The sequence below is a fragment of the Myotis brandtii genome, unplaced genomic scaffold (assembly GCF_000412655.1).
Source record: "Myotis brandtii unplaced genomic scaffold, ASM41265v1 scaffold388, whole genome shotgun sequence".
Lineage (NCBI taxonomy): Eukaryota > Metazoa > Chordata > Mammalia > Chiroptera > Vespertilionidae > Myotis > Myotis brandtii.
In genome coordinates this window covers 2,331,084-2,351,998 of record NW_005364882.1, presented here as the reverse complement: position 1 = coordinate 2,351,998, position 20,915 = coordinate 2,331,084, and the positions used below count along the sequence as shown (strand labels likewise).

The 20,915-nt window shown below is 39.1% G+C and overlaps 1 protein-coding gene across 1 annotated transcript in view; it reads left to right on the top strand.

Moving 5' to 3' along the window:
- Positions 1-20,915, top strand: part of DIAPH3 (diaphanous-related formin 3) — a 505,494-nt gene that overhangs the window by 295,875 nt on the left and 188,704 nt on the right. The window contains exon 22 of the mRNA XM_005872674.2: positions 20,628-20,752. Within this exon, the coding sequence (XP_005872736.1) occupies positions 20,628-20,752 (125 nt within the window). The remainder of the gene's footprint in view (positions 1-20,627; positions 20,753-20,915) is intronic.

Genomic DNA, 20,915 nt, shown 5'->3' with positions numbered 1-20,915 from the left:
TGATTGATCATTACTGTTGTTATGATTTAATTTGATTAGATAATGAGCCCTATATTAAAAAATGCCTGGCAGCTGCACCTCTGCTGCTGTGCCTGCTCCACTGGTGGCCACTGTCACACTCCATGACTCAGTGTCATTCACAAGCACTTGGTACTGTTTTGTGTCTAGTAATCAGTGTCCCCTGTTTGTCTGAGTCCTAAGTCTATCTCCACCCACCTTGCAGGTGGAGCCTGCTTTCTCTGTCCTGGTAGACACTGAACTTCCAGAGATTCGGTTTGCTCCTTCCTAATGCTAACCTTTGTAACCTGCTTCTGGCCCCTGCTCTGGTTAGATCAGGTTATAAGGGTCATAGAAAGGATAAGGCATTATTAATACTTAGATATAAAATGATCAAATGCAATTTTTTGACCACCTGAAGAATCCAGTTTTTATTTATATATCACATTGATCCTATGCGGGAAAACCAACAACAAAGCATTAATTGGCTTCCAACAGCTCATTTATGAATACTCATTTTTATGAATATATACGAATGTATTGCTACATAGTTTGGAAGCAACTCACATGAAATGGTGGACTATATGTACTATTTATGTTGAACACTAGCCATTAGTAATGTCAAAGTATTTCGTAATCTGTTTATTTCCTTCTTAAAATTCAAGTTTGTCAACTTGAGAATACTTAATTTTTTCCATATTATTGTGAATACTTCTTAAAGAAAAAAAAACATCACTTTTATCATTCCCTGCCTTCTTTAAATGTTTTTCCTTCTATAAAATAGGGATTGTAGCTAAAAGGCATGTGATTAGATGAGATGTTCTTTGACACTCATTCCTGAGATGTATGTTTCTTTGAAGTGTACACCTCATACAACTTGGGGGCAAGGGAGTGTCATGGTGCTGGAAATATTGGTCTGGATTTTTAAGACTAAAACTAAACTTTTAACTTTATTTTTCATTCCTGCTTCCCAATGGTCTAATGATGTTGAATTACTTACTTTGCCCTTACTTTACCTTAAAATGTCCTTGGTAAAGAGAGAGAGACAGAGAGAGAGAGAGAGAGAGAGAGAGAGAGAGAGAGAGAATGTGTGTGAAATGAAAATAATTCAAACTATTTCCTTATATGAAATAATGTGAGATAGGGCCAACAAGCATAGAGAAAAAAACAAAAAATAGCTCAGTGATACTTAAAATAGTTTTTAAATGACTGGCTTTTTAACTTAGGGAAGGTGACATTTCTGAAATGAGATTTCTGATATTTTGGAATACAATTTGAATTAATAGCTTGAAAAAGAATTGAAAATGGGTGTTTTTGATGAACATTAAACTTGGTAAGTAACAGAGTGGTAGAGGAAAAAGTGGTCCAAAGTGCCTTGAAATATAGAGGAAATTTTGTGTGTGTTTTTCTAGTGAAAAGGTAGTTGAGTAGTTAACAGCTTATGTAAACATTAGGTTATTTAGCAAGAATTAAAGCAGTGCAAACATTTTCTGCCTGATAGCAGTTTCTATTTTCGATCACTTCACCATCTTTCCTACTAGTTCTGAAGCTGAGCAGTAAGCCTGAACATACTTCTCTTTCAGATGCATTTCTCATCGTGGAATTTACTTTCTAGCAGTTTTGCTTGTAAATTAAGGTTTTGAAATATCATTTATCTATCATGACTCATTTGATTGTACCTAAAATTCTGTATGAATATTACGATGTTTTGCTTTTAAAAAATATTTAACTTTCATAAGGGCTTGCAGAGTTGTAACTTGGTAATTGGATTTTTCTGTTTGTTTTCTTTCCTGATGTTTCTATGGGGCAGTGGGGGCCTGAAGGGGTTTAGTTTCCATCTGGTTAGCAGAGGAACACATATGTGGATGGGTCTGCAGATACCGTTAATGTGTTTCACTGGGAGCAGCCAACTTCATATTTGAAATAAAATAGCCATTACTAAGATAATTTATACTGTAGGTGATTGTTGAGCATAAGTTCTTTGTATGCTTCTATTACCCTATTAATGAAGGAGATTTTAGAGGAATGATTGTGATGTTTTGGATGAAATAAGTCGGTTTGCTATGGAGAATTTCAGTGCTCTCATATATCATTATTTAAAAGTTTTCAGATTTGAAATCTCCTCAGTGAGCTATCACATGAATTAAATAGTACCTTTGTTTTTGAGATAAAACAAATCTTGGCCATTAGGTACTCCTGGATCAGCAGGGGGAACTTGCATTGCATCTAATGAGCTTACCCGTATGACAATTTTCAAAAATCTACTTCATTAGGGCGGCTTCTTTCCTAAGAGATAATAGCTTACGGCTTATCTGTTGTATTTCAGTGAAAGTATTTTGGCTCATTATTGTATTTCTCTACACCATTGTGATAGTTCTTTCCTTTTCCGACTTCTCGGGGTTGAATGCATTTTCCTGTGTCTAAACAAGTGGAATTAATAAACTCTGAAATACGAAGGTTTTATAGATTATTTCACATAACCTCTTTCATTATTAAATTGGAGTGATATTTTATTAATGAGTAGGAAATAAGACAAAACTGTGGGATTTCTTGGGATGTATTAAAATAAAACAAAGGTAAGTTTACAGTGTCACCTTGTTCAGCTCTGTCTTTTTCAGGGTTATCAAAGCTCTGGCATATATTTCCATTATCCTAGATAGTGAACTCTGAATTCCAGAAAGACCGTGCTACTTCACTCTGTAACTATTCACTCATTCATACAACAAACATAGTTGTGTGATTAGTCTGTGCTAGAAACTGTTCTTGTCTTGCTGCTGATCCATGGCATAGTTTCTGTGTCTTGGTCCAATGAAGGCTCCCTCACTCATACCTGGTTTCTTCCCAACTGGTTCTGCCCTCTTATTCTCAGTATCCTTTACCTCCCTCTCTTCTTCTATGCAACTTCTAAGTATTGCTGTTATTAGCCTAATAGTGAATTCTGCTCTTCTTCCCTCCTCCCTGCACCGCCCCCCCCTGCCCCCCACCCATGGCTTCTCCTCAGTTGATCTCTCTAGTTCCCAAGGGCTTAAATACCATCAAAACATTAATGACACAAATTTATATCTGACACTTCCCTTCTGAGCTCCACACTTGTATATCTGCAAGCTTACTTGCCTTCTCCAGCCACATCTCAATGTGTAAATCACAATGTGCAATAAAATGTGGCTCTTGATTCCTGTACCCTTAACCTCTCCTCCACATTTAATTACGTGAAAAAATCCTCCTTAGTCCCTTTCCTTCTATTCCCTGTTCTTATTTGCCATGTCATTTTATAGCCTTTCAGTATCTCAACTGAGAGCTGTGTGGTAGATTTTAAGGTAAATCTATAGCAAGTGGCAGCTGTGACCAAAATGCTGTCTCCTTCATCAAGTAACAAAGTCAATATCACTTTGTCTTTTGTGCTTTTTCGTTATTGGAGACCTCACCTAGTTTTTTATGTATTCTACTTTGTTCTTAAAAAAATAAATTTATAGTTTTTTTCAGAAAATCTTAGACCACTATTTAAGAACTTCTATATACTAGAGACCATTCCTGGAACTGCTGGGAATGTAGTTAGCTTCTAGAGAAAAGACAATATTCAGTGTACTATCAGAGTGGATTTAATGATCATCCATTTTTATTGTTACTTTTTTCTGTTTCCACATTTTTAGCTTTCAGGAGTATTCTTTGATATATATATTCTTCTATTTTATAGACTCTCTGCTTTTAAGGCTTTATTTGTTTGCTTTTAGCTAGTAATTTCTTGGTTTTACCCAAATAGTTGTCTACTCAAATACATCTCTTGGTTTTCAATTCCTCGTGACTTTCCAACATTTTATGATAAATGCCTTACTAAATACCAAATGTTTATCTTTTATGCACCTACTGTGAACACTTAGAACACTTAATTTCCAGGTGGCTGCCACCTGGAAACTGCATAGTGTTTGAAAATTTCAAATTCATCTGCTATAACAAATAGAAGGCATTTCAAAGCCTTTCATTAACCTCCTATGCTATTGACTTCCAAAAAAGCCAATTAAAATTAGTTAGTGAATTTGATATAATTATTTTGAATATTCACTATTTTCAATTCAATTGCATTTTATATTTTAAATATATATTGTCAGTGCATTAAAATATTTATTGTGCAACAAATTTACAACATAAATAGCATTGTGTTAGAACCATTATGTCATGAAGGTTATTGCCTCATAATTTTGTGAGACAAATAATTCATGTTTCATATCAATTGTAGGATATAGAAGTTTTTGAAAATATACATTAGGATACATTTCTCCCAATATAGTGAAGTAGTTTGATAGATACATATTACTGGTGGAGGACATTTATATTAAAATAATTTTGTTAGAGGAGACAATCATATAAGATATTGCTTTAATTGAATATATATATATATATATATATATATATACACACACACACACACACACACACTCACTCATACTGTTTTGGGCTGAATTCTATCCAAATACATTGAAGCCCCAAGCTTCATAACGTGACTGTATAGTTGGAGATAGGGCTTATAGAGGTGATTAAGTTAAAGGAGGCCTTTAGGGTGGGCCCTAATTCAACCTGTCTAGTCACCTTATAAGACGAGGAAATCTTGACTTACAGAGGGACCCCCAAGATGTGTATGCACAGACGACAGATTGTGTGAGGACAGCAAGAAGGTGGCCATTTGCAAGCCAAGGACAGAGGCCTCAGAACAAACCAAACCTACTGACACCTTATCTTGGACTCTAGAACTTTGAGAAAATAGATTTTTCTTGTTTAACCCACCCAGTCTGTGGTATTTTGTGATGGTAGTCCTGGCAAACTAATATACTAACTTCCCTTGCTTGTTTTTTTGGCTATAGAATAGAGTAGTTATTACTGAATGATTATTTTACTTTATCAGATCAGTTGAAGACACAGTCATAAACCTGCTGTGCTGAATGTTCATTCACTAGTAATCAATAAAGTAATATCAAAGGTTCTTGTACAAACCACAAATTATCACATGCTTTTAAATAATTACAGGTGTGCCTCAATTCCTTTTTTGAATAGACCTGACACATACGTATATTAGGACATGTATAAGGAAACACTGAGGCATTCTAACCCTGAAATTAAATAATTCTTGAATATATTTTATTTTAGAATGCATTCATTTTTAATGGGATACACTAAGTTTTTCCTTTTCTTTTACTTATTATATCCCAATGTTTAATTTGTTTGCCACTTACTCTTGTTTGGCTAATATAGAGTTCTTATTTTATTATAAGCAAGTAGTTGATAAAGACTAGTTACACTGAATCATCTTTTGGTGTACAGGACGACGCTCCAGCCAACTGAGCCATATGGCCAGGCCTTGAATCATCTTTTGACACTTTTCTAAAAGAGTAGAAATGGAAAAATGGTTTAGCCTATTTTTTTTTCATTACCCTATGGAAATAGTGTAAACATTTGGTGTCCACTAATGGTGTAGCACTGGTTTCACAGGTAGAAGGTAGAGTAACAAGCCATGTCTGTAAAGCTAGTCTATGACTTCTGTGTAGTCAGGCCTCCGTGATCTAACCTGATTATCTGTAATCATCTAATAACTAGACCTAGGAATCATAAAATAATTTTAATGTTACTACAAGCCAAATATTAAAAAGGTAAACTTATTATAAAAATGTGATCCACATAGTTTTGCATTCATTTACTAAAAGGGTGGTATTTGTAAATTAGCACTTTAACATAAAATGTTATTATGAAATATAACCAGGCCATTCACAAGGAAATTACAGGACATATGGAAAATACTTACAGCGCCCCTTGAGCACTAAGAAGCCACAAGGTCCAGGTTGTCTGCTGAGCAGCATTTTGTTTTAAAATCCTTCCAGTTTATTTTCAGGGGATATCTATGTAGGGTTGGCATCAGAAGTTTAAATTGGAGACTTTCATGAGATAATTTTATAGTGCAAATATAAACTGTTTTGGAAAGCAGCAGAATGGAATATAGAAAGAACATGACCAAAATCCCAGGAAGGATTCGTGATTCTATGGCCTGACATTGAAGAACGCTGAGCAGGGAGGAACTACTTCACCTAAAGTTGTTTGTTTTGTTTTTTTTGTAATACTGAGCCAGGAACATTTCCTGAGTAGGCTACTGCTTGGGCTGATGGATGATGATGAAGAAAGAAACCACATCAGGAAGACCTCTATATCTTTTTGGAGGTTAGCAGATGGAAAGTGGCATCAATATAGCATTAATCTTTTCGAGAAACTAACAGTTTACAGTGTTTGCAGATTTTGGCCAGCTACAGATTTGAAATAGCTACTCACACAGTTCTATCAGTGTCACTCACGAGCCATAGCGAACATCAGGTAGCAGGCCAGGATCGACAGTGACGGCCAAGGTCTTGGAGCTCTTAGACTGCTGCCATAAAGCAGTATTTACTGCACCTCCATCTTGCAACGTGAAGTGGAAGATTACAAACAAGGTAGATGAAAGAAAATTTCAGAATGAGAGCATTCTGAAAGATAGCTTAACACAGCAAATCCATATACCATAGAGAAATCTAACAGTGGGTGGAACAAACACATTTATGGCAGTCTGTAGCATCTTGTTACTCACCAGGTTGACATGGGACTGAAGGGTTGAAGAGGCGTTGACCAGATGCAGCAGGTACTGTGTTTATGCAGCATACAAAATGTTGAATTAGTAGTTCTATTAACTTTGTAGGGCTACCATAACTAATTACCACACACTTCGTTGCTTTAACCACCAAACATATTCTCTAACTGTTGAGGAATACAGAAGTCTGAAATCAAAGTGTGGGTAGAAGTGGTTCCCTCTGGAGGCTCTCAGGGAGGAACCACCCAATGCCTTTTTTTTTTTTTTTTTTTTTTTTTTTTTTTAGCTTCGAGTGGCTGCCAGCACTCCTGAGTGTTTTTCTGCCTCCATTTCATATTGCCTTCTTTGTGTCTCTGTGTCCTCACCTCTCCTCATAAGGACACTGGTCATTTGATTTAGGGCCCACCCTAAGTCCAGGATGACATCTCGAGATCCTTAACAGATTCCCTCTACACAGATCTTATTTCCAAACAAGCCATGCTCTGAGCTGCTGGTAGCCATGGATTTTGGGACAATCTTCAACCCAGTACCGTCATCCTTGTCATCGGTCCCATAACTGAAGGTAGATTATCGACTTTGAGTATTAAGAAACAGCTAAGGGAAATGACACTAATAGGTATGTATATATGGGAATCATCTATCATTATGTTGTGAAACATTTGGGTGTTTAATGGTTGTTGGTGAGTTTATGGAACACCCTTTTCTTATATGCAAATACCAAAGCAGTTAAAACCAAAATTTATAGTATGCCTCCGAATTTAAGGAGTTTTTATTTATAAACAGTGACAATTCCAGTAATTCCAGTAAATGACATTAGTGGGCAAAATAAAACGTGGCCCCAGTTAGATTGCAGAGGCAATGTATTATTATTTTGAAGCTAGACAATTGGGAATCAAACCCCACATCTACCTGTTGATAGAGGTGTAACCTTAGGTGACTGGGTTACAGATTTGAAATAGCTACTCAAACTAAGTCCCAGAGAATAAGGAAAATTCTCTGGGACTTTGTTTTTTGGTTTGTCTGTTTAAACCTATATAATGGGGATTAAATAATTGTGCTTAAGTCAGAGATTTGTAGTAACGATTAAATAAGTTAATATGTAAATACTAGAAGCCCGTTGCACAAAGATTCATGCAATAGGCCTTCCTTCCATCTGGCTGCTGGCACCGGTTTTCCTCCAGCACCCTGGACCCAGGCCTTTGGTCCGGCCGCAGCGAGACTTGGCTTTTCCCCTCCAGCCATAACGAGGCCTCTTCAGGCTTCAGTCTTCACTCTGCGCCTGCATATGCAAATTAACCGCCATCTTTGTTGTGTTAATTTGCATAGTCACTCTGATTGGCTGGTGGGCGTAGTGGAGTGACACCAATTTGCATGTTTCTCTTTTATTAGTGTAGATTCTTAAAGCTTGAATAGCACCTAGTAAGCACTATATACATATTCCTACATTTGTTGTAGTTGTTGCTGTTATTTTTCAGTAATTATTTCCTGTTATCATAGATCTGCATATGTTGTCAGTAAATGTGCAAGTAATCATGAGTCTCTGTGAATAATATAGAATTTTAATATATATCCTCAGAAGTTATTGCAGCACATTACAACTGTGTCTTACCTGAGACTTATGCAAGCTTTAGAATATAAGACCAAAAATTTATAGATTTATGTTACTGGAAAATTTTGACACTTTTCTAAAAATTAGAGAAAAATATCCATGTTGAAAATTGCACAAATCATAAGTTCAATGAATTTTCACCAATTGCACATTCTAGATTAGGGAATGGAATTTGGAAAATGAGTTCTCTTTGCCCACTTGTGCTCCAGCCTGTCACTTTATTTTTATTTCATAGTTTGAGCTTTGATACAAGATTTCTTTTAAAAAAGGGTTCTACTACTACATAACCTTTAAAAGCAATTAGTCTTCCAGCAACTCTTCAGCAACTTTGAGGTTTTTTTTTTTTATGGAATTGTTTGAATTTTACTTAAAAAACAAATTTATCAGCCCAGAATTATAAGGAGTGCCATAAGGAAATAGGAACTAACACTTTTAAGGTAAATGATATAAGTGAGAGAAGCATCTAAAAAGATGTTTACTAGTACTCACCTTCAGAGGAAAACCTAAAGAAAATGTTTTGCTCCTCTCAGAAAAGGTCATCTTTAAGTATAGATTTAAAATTGATCAGTAGGGAGCCCCTTTTGTTATGCAGTTGTCACTGTGATGGCAATTTGTCAGCCGCTGTTTGTCAAACTATATATTTTAAGGAAGAAAGAACTAGTGCTCATTTACAGTTTTTGATATCTTCTGACCCTATAAGGAAAGAATCTTTCCAAAAAAACATATCAAGCCCTTGCTGCATAGTAGACACTGTCCTAGGCACTAGTATTAACAAGGATTAGACTTGACTTTGAGTGACAGGAAAAAAATAGCAGTGGCTTAAATAAGATATTTTATTCATTATCTCATTGTTTATTTAATGCCTCTTCTGTCTCAGGCACCAGTATTTGCAGTACTGGATAGAGTACATGATCACAAAGAAAAGTCTCTGCTCTCCTGCAGGTTACTTATTAGTTGTGGATACAGAACATAAATGGAAGAAAGCAGCCAATGTATATTATGTCAGACAGTTGGCTTTGGAATTCCAGGGCAGGGTTTTTGGAGTTCATGTTGAGTGGTCAGGGGGGCATGTAGAGAAGGTGTGCAAAATTTGAAGGTGTGAGGTGCCAGCATATGAGTATTTGGAGAAGCACTATAGGCAGAGGGGAGAGCAAGTGCACAGGCCCCACAGTATGGAAGTGAGGCTGAAACAGAGGGCGGAAGGGGAGTGTAATAGGAGGTAAAGTCAGAAAGGTAACATCCTATAGGACAGGGGTGGGCAACCCCTGGCACGTGTGCCAAACATGGCACACCAGTAACTTTTGCTGGCACGTGAAACCCTCTCTTATAATCTTCCATTTACAATTTTTTTCTTAATATTGACTTTTTTATTTTTCAGATAAATTCAGTGTAGGTGCATCTTAGATAAATAAATAATTTTACATAACAAGTTATCTTAAAGACCATAGACATGGATTGATGAGAGAGGGGAAGAGCAATTTCTATGCCTCTGCCTTAACTCTCCCTGCCTTCCTAGATCCGACCAGTGTTTTGGTTTCATCCACATACGCTTGTGAATCTTTGTTCTCAGTGATGAATTTTGTTAAGTCTCGTAATAGGAGTAGCCTGATGGATGAAAGTAGTAGCTCGTGCATATCTCTGAAGGTCACGAAATATAAACCTGATGTAAAATCTCTGTCATCAGTGATGCAGCAGCAAAAGTCCCACTGATAATATCAAACGGAGTCGTAAAGTTTTCTGTCGGACTATCAGTGTACATGTATACATTAAAAAATAAATGTATTTTTCATCATCTTATACTGTGTTTTTGTCGCTCGAATGAATTTTATTATTTCTTCAAGGTTCTTCACATACGTACACCTTAAGAGATATCAAGTAGGTATAACATGTTCTCAAAAAATTAGGGTTGGCACGCAGAAGAATTTTGAGTCAGAGATTTTGCTGGTTTTGGCATGCACTCACAAAAAGGTTGCCCACCCCTGCTATAGCACATGATTGGCCATTGTGTACGGATTTGCCTGTACTCTGAGATGGGAAACTTTGGAAGGGTTTTGAGTAGAAGAATTGTGACAGGCATCCCACAGATACCAGGAAAGATGTATGGGACAGCCCCCTGAGTTGAAGGGAGAGGGCGCTCCCCTCCTCCTCTTCTTAAAAAGACTTCAAATGAGTCACCCTGAACAACTACATTGTAGTAAAGCCAATTTTTAAAGAAGTGAAGTTAGTAAATTTATTAAAGAAAAAAAAAAAGCAAGGCAAACAAATCTATCAAAATACAACTGGCCTATAAGGCCCAGATAGACTTCCCAAGTAATTTGGTAAGTGAGTGCACTGGGGGTGGCTCAAGGGGTTATATACCCTTCTGTCTATAGGTATTAAAATTCCTCTGCTGGGTATCTTGGTACAGATTAACTCTCAAGGTTCCCCTTTTACTTTGTTATGGCTTTCCCAAAATTCATGAGAAGCACCTGGCAATTTTATCTTGCCAAGCCCTGAGACTGCTGGCTTCTTAGTTTAAAGCTGCCCCCCACCCCCCCCCCCCCCCTTTTCCTGCATTCTTTAGTTGGAGATGCTTTTAACCATTTGCTCTCAAGTGTCCTTGGTTTGGGAAAGATAATGGATTGTTATTTGCTAGCTAGCTCCAATCTGTTTGGCCTTGTTTAATTTTCTTGTCTCAGTTTCTCTATTTTTCTAGCTTCTCACTATCCTGTAACAAAATGCTATCTGGCTGGTATTTTCAAAGGATTGCTTTGGCTATTGTGGAGGTGGGGGAAATGTAGAGGAACAATGGTAGAAGAAGTGAAACTGTCAGGATGCTGTAATAATAATGCAGGGAGATATAATGTTGGCCAGGATGAGGTAGCGAGTGTGGTAAGAAGGATTTAGACAATAAGTTTACAATGAAGGTAGAACCAACAGGATTTCCAGTATGATTGGTGTGTGGGGTATGAGAAAAAGAGAGGAGTCATAACACCAGTCATCAACTGAGATGTAGGAGTAAAGATCTAGACAGGAGAACAATTTTGGAATTTTTCAGGTCCAGAGATGTGCAGCTCAGGACTTGTTAGGCTGCATGGTCTCCAGTAGCCATTTATGAAAACTCACCTCAGAATTTGCAAATCTGTCATTTTATGCTTAATATTTAGTATGGACCACATTAAAACCTCCCTGGCATACACATGCACACAAAACCATTTTCCTGAGGGAACATTTTGAATGCTGTTACAAACCCCCATATTATGGACCTCTTTTGTTTAACACAGGGGTCCTCAAACGTTTTAAACAGGGGGCCAGTTCACTGTCCCTCAGACTGTTGGAGGGCCGGACTATAGTTTAAAAAAAAAACTATGAACAAATTCCTATGCACACTGCACATATCTTATTTTGAAGTAAAAACACAAAACGGGAACAAATACAATATTTATATTTGCATGTGGCCTGCGGGCCGTAGTTTGAGGACCCCTGGTTTAACATTTATTTACCACTAGAGACATGGTGCATGAATTTGTGCACAGGTGGGGTCCAGCTGGCTCGTCCCGATGGGGGACGGGATCGGGGCGGGGCCAGCTGGGGGAGGGGCTGTAGGAGGTTGGCTGCCCGGCCCCGCCCCCGATTGGGCCAGTTGGCCTTCCCGAGTGTGCGTCATAGCAACCGTCATTCTGGTGTCACTTGGCTTTTATAAATATACATCCTCTTTTTAAAAAATCTTTATATATTTTTTAATTGATTTCAGAGAAGAAGGGAGAGGGAGAAAGATACATCAATGATGAGAGAGAATCATTGATTGGCTGCCTCTGGCATGCCCCATCTGCAACCTGAGAATGTACCCTGACCGAGAATCGAACTGTGACCTCCTGATTCATAGGTCGATGCAAAACCACTGAGCCACGGTGGCTGGGCTATTTACCATGTTCTTAAACATCTTATTTATAACAAGGAATTCTCAAATAATTATAGGAAAGCATGATTTTCTATTAGATAGGCTTCTCCCACTAATATTGTTTTCTCTTCTAAAAAGCTATTTTGCCTTCAAACCTCTGCATAGTTGAGGAAGGCAAGGCTGCTTATTTCTCCCCAGCATGAGTGAAATGGGACAACAGAAATGGCTGGCGCCCTTTCATTGGCTGTGCCCATCATTTCCTCTGCTTGCCTTCTACCTTTCTTCTCTCCAGGTTCCCACCAAATATAGGCAGTTCTCTTGCAGTTTGATGTTAGCAATAACAGCAAACCCCTCACTGTCCAGAGTATAGAAAATTCATTGGGCAAGGCAATAATCAGGACAATGGGAAGAAAGAAAAGCTGAGCAGAGGAGGGTGGGCCACTTGGTGAGGATAACTGGCTACTCGCTCAGCATTGCTTCTTTCAATTTATGTTTTTCTGTTATGAACTAAGCTGCAATTTATTTTGAGTTTGTGCTTTTTTACCATCTTGTTTCAATTTATATATTTTCAAAATAGTAGTAGGTTTTATAATGGTATTCTAGAACTGAGATTTTGTTATAGGCCTACTTAAGAGTAAGAATTTTTTAATGCTAACTGACGTTTTTGTGCATCTAATTCATTATTTATAACTGGCATTTATAAAATATTCTTAATCTAATCTAATAACAGACAAACAGGGTAATTGACCATACCTTCGCTACGCCTCCCATGGGCTAATCAGCGCAATATGCAAATTAACCGCCAACAAAGATGGCGGTTAATTTGCATACGTAGGCTCCAAGTGGTGAAGCGAAGACTGAAGGCAAGCTGGAGCCGCGAAGACAGAAGATGGAAGGCGGCTCTGGCCGGGGCCGCGAAGACGGAAGATGGACGGCAGCTCCAGCCGGAGCGAAGGCCTGGGTCCCGGGTGCCGGAGGAAAACCGGTGCCGGCAGCCAGGAGAAGGGAAGGCCTATTGCACGAATCTCTTCGTGCAACAGGCCTCTAGTAGTTTTATAAAATACCTTTATTATTAACATCATATAGGAAAAATTATTTTGTTGGGAGCCTGAAATACTATAGCCTCTAGTTTCCTTTACAAAACAATTGTGTTGGTGAGTGTAGGAAGGTTAATTTAGGTTGAATGAATAAATTATTTTATGGTAATGCTATCAGAGGAGTACACAAGTGGGATTCCTCCATTGCTAGCGGGGTTCTTGGGGTAACACTGAAATAAGCACTTTCAGAAGCCCTTATGGGAGAAGAAGATGTGGTAGAAGACTCTTTGTGTGAAGTATAGTCCTCAGTTTCCAGTGTCCCATTTCCTTTAAGTCAGTCCTGAAAGAGGCCAGTGTGTAGGCCAGTGATGGCAAACCTATGACACGCATGTCAGAGGTGACACGCGAACTCATTTTTTTGGTTGATTTTTTTTTGTTAAATGGCATTTAAATATATAAAATAAATATCAAAAATATAAGTCTTTGTTTTACTATGGTTGCAAATATCAAAAAATTTCTATATGTGACACGGCACCAGAGTTAAGTTAGGGTTTTTCAAAATGCTGACACGCCGAGCTCAAATGGTTCGCCATCACTGGTCTAGAGCTTCCATTCCATGTTGCAGCCTGGCTAGTTCAGCATCAGGTTGAATTAAAGTCCATTACACCATTGTGTGGGTTCCAAATGGCCACGGCTCAGGTGGGTGTAGGGGAGCATGACACCCCCCACAACAGGAGTCCTAAGAGGGCCAGAGGGCCAAAGGTCAAGAGAGTGCACTCTTTTGTCTAGGAGCTTAAATATTCAGGTTTGGCACCCTTGCAGTGGCCATTCTGACCATTGACTTGCTCCCAGGTGTGATTGACAGATAGGTAAGCACCTTCCCACATCACTCAGACCTTACTGGGCATGTATCCAGACTGACTTTATCCAGTCCCTTCCCCCATCGATCAGCTGGGAACAGACTTGGAGAGTGTTAATTGCAGCTTCCCGACAGAGCTGTATAAATGGCATCCTATATCATCTAGTCTTCCTTCATTCCTTTCCGGTTAAACAATAACCAGATTATTTCAGTGGTATCAGTAATAAGTTGTTTAAGCATTCTTTAAAGAAATCAACTTCTCTGGAATATGTCATGATACCTAACAGTGAATGACATTCTTTGTAAGCTTGGTATGAAATAATAACCAACTACTCCAGGACATATTCACAGACGATTATTATTTAATTACAAAGATTACTTAAATGTGTGTAATAATCTCTACTCTCTCTTGTTATTTGAAATTTTAACCTGGTAAATCATTGAAGCCATCATATTACAGAAAGCTTATATTCGTCATTGCTTTAAACTTAAATATTTATAGTTGTGATTTTAATTTTTATTCAAAGCTTAACACCTCTAATGTATAATTATCATAATTACAAGGAGACAAGTCTTGTCTTAGATTTTAAGTTTCTAGATATTTAATCTGTTGTATTTCCCCACTTCATTTTTTAATCTTTATTGTTGAAAGTATTACATATATCCCATTTCCCCCCGCAATTGACCCCTTCTAACCCACCCCTGCACCCCACCCCAGGCTTTCACCACACTATTGATGAATAAAATATGGTGTCTTTCCTTAAGAAATTCCTGGTCAATTGGGAGAGGAAGGCACATGAAAAAAATAAAATAGAGTGAGGTAATTGCAAAGATGATATAATCATCAGGTATGAAGGTAGGGAGAGCAGCTCACCAGGGGGCTGGCTGGAGTGTTTGACTCTTGCTATAAAGTATGAAAAGGAGTGACTCTGGCGGAGCCGACAGGCTAATAGACATTATTTCTAGCTTCATGTACAGAATGGATGAAGAGGAATAGGGTAGGGAATGCAGAAGCAGAATTCTGTTTTAGAAGTAAACTGGGCTGAATCTGGATTTGAGTCAAGACACATTGTCAATGTAAGCAGTTTACTGGCTGGTTTTAAGCAGGAAAGGGATGTGTTTAAGTTAATGTTGTCAAGTAAAATGCCAAGGGTGTCATGATCGTTTGGATCTGAGGGTTGCAAGAGAGAGAAGGGTCAAGACTACTAGGTTTCTATCACAGGAAAAGAATCCATGGTTCTGCCTACTGAGGTGTGGCGATTAGAGAAGGGCAGTGTGTTGGGGCAGAGACACAGATGTGTGAGGTGACAGACATCACCTCTGTCTGAACATTAACTGAGTGCAATGCAAAAGTTGAAATTGCCTTAAAATAATCTAACTCTGTTTGATGATGACTATTTTTTGTTACTTCTAAATCATGAAAAGGAATAAAAACTAAGATTAATTTTTTGGTAAAAAAAATGTGACAAAGTTGAAAGATAAAATTCATGCACAGGTCGTGACACCAGTAAATTAACACTTCTCTCATGTGGACAATTTAAAACTCTCCTGTAGTTCGGATTCTAATATAAAAAAATATATTCACTGACCTCAAAGAATATGACACGTGTGAAAAATGTGGTTAAATTATGTTTGAAGATGCATAAAGGAGCTAGTTCTAAAAATATTGCTGAAAAAGAAAAACATTAAGGAAATGCTTAAATATTCTTTAGTTTTACCCATCAGATGACCCCAAACACTATACTATGTTTTTTTAATATTATTTAATGTAAATTGCTTTATTTAAATTTCTGCAGAGAAAATTTACTAGAATATGTACATTAAAACATATTACACTGAATATTGATCATATGCATAAAATCAAAATATTTATGAAATTATTTATCTTGATGCTTTATAATTTCAGGTGTACATGCACACACTTTATCAATTTTACAACATGTTTCCAAATATATGAAAATTGCATGATAAGATATAATATGAAATATTTTACAGATCCCAGGTATAGATAATTAGTAATAATGAAAGAGGTAAACTTACCATTCTTAGTAATAGCAGACCTTCATTCTCTACCCCTTCTGCCCTAAGCAACACCTAACTATGCTGTTGTTTACAGATATAATAATTTTCACCTGTGCTGGTTTCATTCAAAACAATTTTGGGTGTGTTATCCACCATGCCGATTCCTACATTTCCACGTTCAGTGAATGAAAATGAATCTTTGGAGAAAACAGTAGATTATATTTTACTAGGGGCCCAGTGCACAAATTCGTGCACCTTGAAAGGAACTGTGAGCTGTGAGACTGCAGTGGGAACAGGGGTGGGTCTCGGCCCATACTCCATGCCCCCTCCTGGCTCCTTGCACCGTGCCCGCGGTCCCCTGTATGCCAGCAGCCCCTCCCGCCGCTGCCGCTCCCATGCGCTGACAGCGCTGATTGCTCGCTCACGCTGACGATGCAGAGCAATTTGGGCCGTGCCAGCAGCGGCTGCGAGCAGCTGCTGCCCCGATCACCTCTCAGGAGGAGGGGGAGGTGAAGAAGCCCTCAGGTGGAGATTGGGGCCAGCAGCCACTGCTCGCACCCACTGATAGCGCCAAGCGATTGGGACTGGCACCGGGCGCCACAGCATGTGTGAGTGGGGCTGGCAGTGGGTGTGAGTGGCAGCTCCAGTGCCGGCTGCAGGTGCGAGTGGGGCCATTGCTGGCAGCGGGTATGAGAGGCAGCTGCTGGCCCTGAGGGGCAATCGGGCTGGCAGCCACCACTCGCACCCACGATCGGGGCCAGCGCCAGCAGTGGGTGCTTGTGGGACTGGCACCAGCAGCAGGTGTGAGTGCCAGGCAGGACCGCAGCGCACGGGAGCAAAGAATTTTCAGTAACCACATGATGCTTTCCCTGATGACAGTAACCGGCGCCCTGCCTTGGTCTGGTGCCCTCGCTCACCTGCTCTACCATCCTGCCTCGGCTGACCGCCCGCCATGTTCCACGTGTGCCCCCTGGTGGTCAGCACACGTCGTAGTGACTGGTTGTCCGGTTGTTTGGTTGTTCGTTGTTCGGTTTTATATATATAGATTAACCTAGAATTTGCACCTGCATTTCTCTCTTCCAGTTGTCCTTTGGCCTTTATTTAAAAACCAACAGTGAAAAGTTGATCAATTGGGCTAAGTCCTCTTAACTATAATGTACAGGCAATGTGCTTGGAGACTGCTGATGAAGCGTGAGTCATAGCTTCGTGGGGTTTCCATCTGTAGAGTAGCCACAGAACCATTTCTTTCAGGCGGCATACTTTTTATGATGTTCACCTTAAATGTTTAAATATGCCACAGACATTCCTAATATTTTACTCTTGAAATTAGCAACTTTTCTTTTTGGCCTAACTTCCATAACACTGTTCCCCCTGCATGATGATGGTGATTTACTTTCACTTTGATTCTAATATTAATGACTTCAATTGTTAAGCTCTTCATTTCTTACTGAGTTCTAAGAATAAGAGTAACACTGCCTAGTGAAAAAAATTCTTCATCCTATGTTATAGCCTTTGATCTTTTATGAAATATCTGTGAGGTAAAGACATGAGATGGGATTCTTCCCATTTCACTGATGTGGAAACTGAGTCATCAAGAAGGTGCTTCAAATCACAATGATAGGACAAAGTTGCTGACCCACAGGCTACCAAGGAGTTGGAAAAGGCACAAAAGATCACCTAAGAAGCCTTTCATGTGAACCTTAAGTCTTTCTTCTCTCATCCCACTGCGAAGCGCTCACTCACTGGAATGGCTCCATGTTCAGTTGCAAGCAGCTGGCCTCCTCTGAGGACAGCGCAGGCCTTAGACCGCTCTGAGGATGACCACTCATGAATCAGAAATGTACTTCTCTTACACCTTCTCACAGCTACTGGAGTTCTGCCCTCTGACCAGGCACTTCTCCATCCATGTAGTATGTATGGTCTTTTTCCTGGTTTCTGACATAGAGCTCCTAAAACCTTTGAAGTTTCTTAAGCAATTGTGTATTTTCTTTACAATGAGATTATTCCCCTACAGATGGTGGGAAGGGGAACCAGGATGTTTCATGATTGGGGGTTAGGGGTGCTGGTGGCCAGAGCTACCATGGCTGTACATTTCTGGTGGCCAGAGCTACCAGCCATGTGGTTAGAAGGTTAGAATTATCAGTCCACTCTCTGATCTCCAGGGAGGGGAGAGAGGGGTTGGAGACTGAGCTTAATCACTAACGAACAATGATTTAATCAGCCATGCCTACATATTGAGGCTTTAATAAGAATTCTGAAACTACCAGGCTAAGGGAGCTTCTGTTTGGTGTACACATTGATGTACTGGGAGGGCGGTGCACCTGGGGCAGGATGAAAACTCTGTACCATCTGTGCCCTGCTCCCCTTTCCTTGCCCTATGCATGGCTTTAATTTGGCCTTTCCCAAGTTGTATTCTTTACTTCCTGAGTTCTATTGAGTCATCCTACCACAGGAACCTCTGGATTTATAGCCAGTCTGTCAGAAGTGTGGGTAGTCCTTGGGACTGGGGACTATCCTGTGAAGTGAGGGCAGTTTTGTGGGATGAGTTCTTAAACCTCTGGGGTCTGTGCTAACTCCAGGTAGTGTCCGAATTGAGTTGAATTGGAAGATACTCAGTTGGTGTTAGAGAATTGGTAAGTATTGGAATAGTGTATTTTGTGTCAGAAATAAACAGACCCACTATGTTCCCTCCCAATGTTTGCTTTGTACTTTTTGTTATATGGGAATCCCTCAGACTTTTATGAGGCCTTCCTCTAGATCTTTCCCAGACTTGATGTGTGTGCATAATTAAATTGGATCAGTAGAGTAAACCATCATATTTTAAGTATGTGGTTTTGTTCAATGGTTGTAATCACATTATATTTAAACTAGAGGCCTGGTGCACGAGTTCGTGCACCAGTGGGGTCCCTCGGCCTGGCCTGCAGGATTAGGCTGACACCGGCTCTCTGACATCCTCTAAGGGGTCCTGGATTGCGAGAGGGCGCAGGCCAAGCCAAGGGACTCCACTGGTGCATGATTTGGGGCCAGGGAGGGAGGTGGGAGGGCTGCAAGGCATGTCTGGCCCATCTCACTCAGTCCCGATTGGCTGGACCCCAGCAGCAACCTAACCCTCGCAGTTGAAGCGTCTGCCCCCTGGTGGTCAGTGCATGTCATAGCGAGCAGTTGAGTGACCTTAGCATATCATTAGCATATTACACTTAGACTGGTTGAACGGATGACCGGACACTTAGCATAATAGGCTTTTATTATATAGGATGTTCATTTAAAAACATATAGCAGCATATTTATCTGTCATCCAGAATGCTTGGGTGTTTTCTCCTCCATTTAGTCATAGGTGCATTACTTAGTATTGCACTAGGCAAGAATGTACAAAAATAGTCATTATGTGAAAACTATACCTGTACTTAAATGTGTTACAGATAGGTGGATGGGGGTTGTAAAAATAAAATAATGTCTGTAATTAATAATTTCTATACAGCTAAATGGTTAAAAATAAAGTCTGGCATTAAACTGCCTGAGTTCAAATTCTGGTTTTGCCACTTTTCAGTTGTTCAACTTTTACTTCACCCACTTTACTCTAATTTTGTCATCTGTAAAGTGAGGATAATAATAATATCTATATCATAATGTTTTGGTGAGGATTAAAAAAAAATAATGCAGAACACTTAAGATAATACCTGCCTCAGTAAATTTTAGCAGCTATTACTATCATTATCACTGCTATGACCATTACAACTATTATTATTATGCTACTAATACACTTCTTTTAATCTAATTCATAACATAACGTGGTCATATGGCTTATAAACTCTTCTAATCACATATTTACTTACAGCAAGCTATATCGGGGACCTGTGTTTAATCGATTGTGTTAATACACTAAACATTGTTATGATAAAAGAATTTTCTGCACTCTCTTCTTAATTTTCTCAATTTTAAGGATCACAGGAAGGAGAAAATATGTACCACTCCCTTGCAGACAGCACCCACTGCTTTTCACAGCTAGATGTTATATGATTACCCTCCTCTGATTTTCTGCTCTCTGCTAGGGAGCCCAGTTTTGGGATTAGATCCCAGAGTTCTGAGTAGCACCCTCCCCCCACAGCTGAGATATCTCTCTGGGATTTCATTTGCTGTCTGTGGGTGCCTGGCCTGTCCTTTAGCGCCTCTGCCCCTCCTACCAGTTTCTCTGTGGTCTCCACCTTCAGTCTTCTGGTACCAGGGTTCTCTCCTGTGAGTTTTCCGTTGATTATTCCTGAAGCCTTTCTATATTTCAGTTGTAATTCCAGCTTGTTCCTGGGAGCATGTCTCCTGCAGCATCTACCTTCTCTGCCGCCATTTTTAATCTCAAGAAATCTAATTTTAAACACAGCATTTCCTAAATATGGTTTGTTCATGAGGTTTGCTGTAAATTTCATCTAATGTCTTAGAAACTTAATTTATTCCAGGACTTAAAAATTGAAAGTTTTAACAAGTTTACTGAAATTTACCTTCCCTTTATTATAATAAATTTTTTACTTTCTTATTGTAAGGTTTTTCACAAATATTTTGTTTCTAGAGTGTTTTACCTTTTATATATTATAATTTTGTCCTTTCAAGGCGTTTAATATACTCTTTTTCAGTCTCTGTAGAAATGCTGGAAAAGAATCTGAAGCAGATGGGAAGGCAGCTTCAACAGCTTGAGAGAGATTTGGAAACCTTTCCCCCTCCTGAGGACGTGCGTGATAAGTTTGTGACAAAGATGTCCATATCCTTTTGATATCTAAATAAATTACTAGTCAACTAGAATTACAAATTATTTAACATTTGAAGTACATTTGCATAACCAGAGATCATTCTGTAGTACCACATTATAGGCTTAATCTTTACCTACTTGCAGGGAAATTTATCAGTGTTTATCATGAACAATA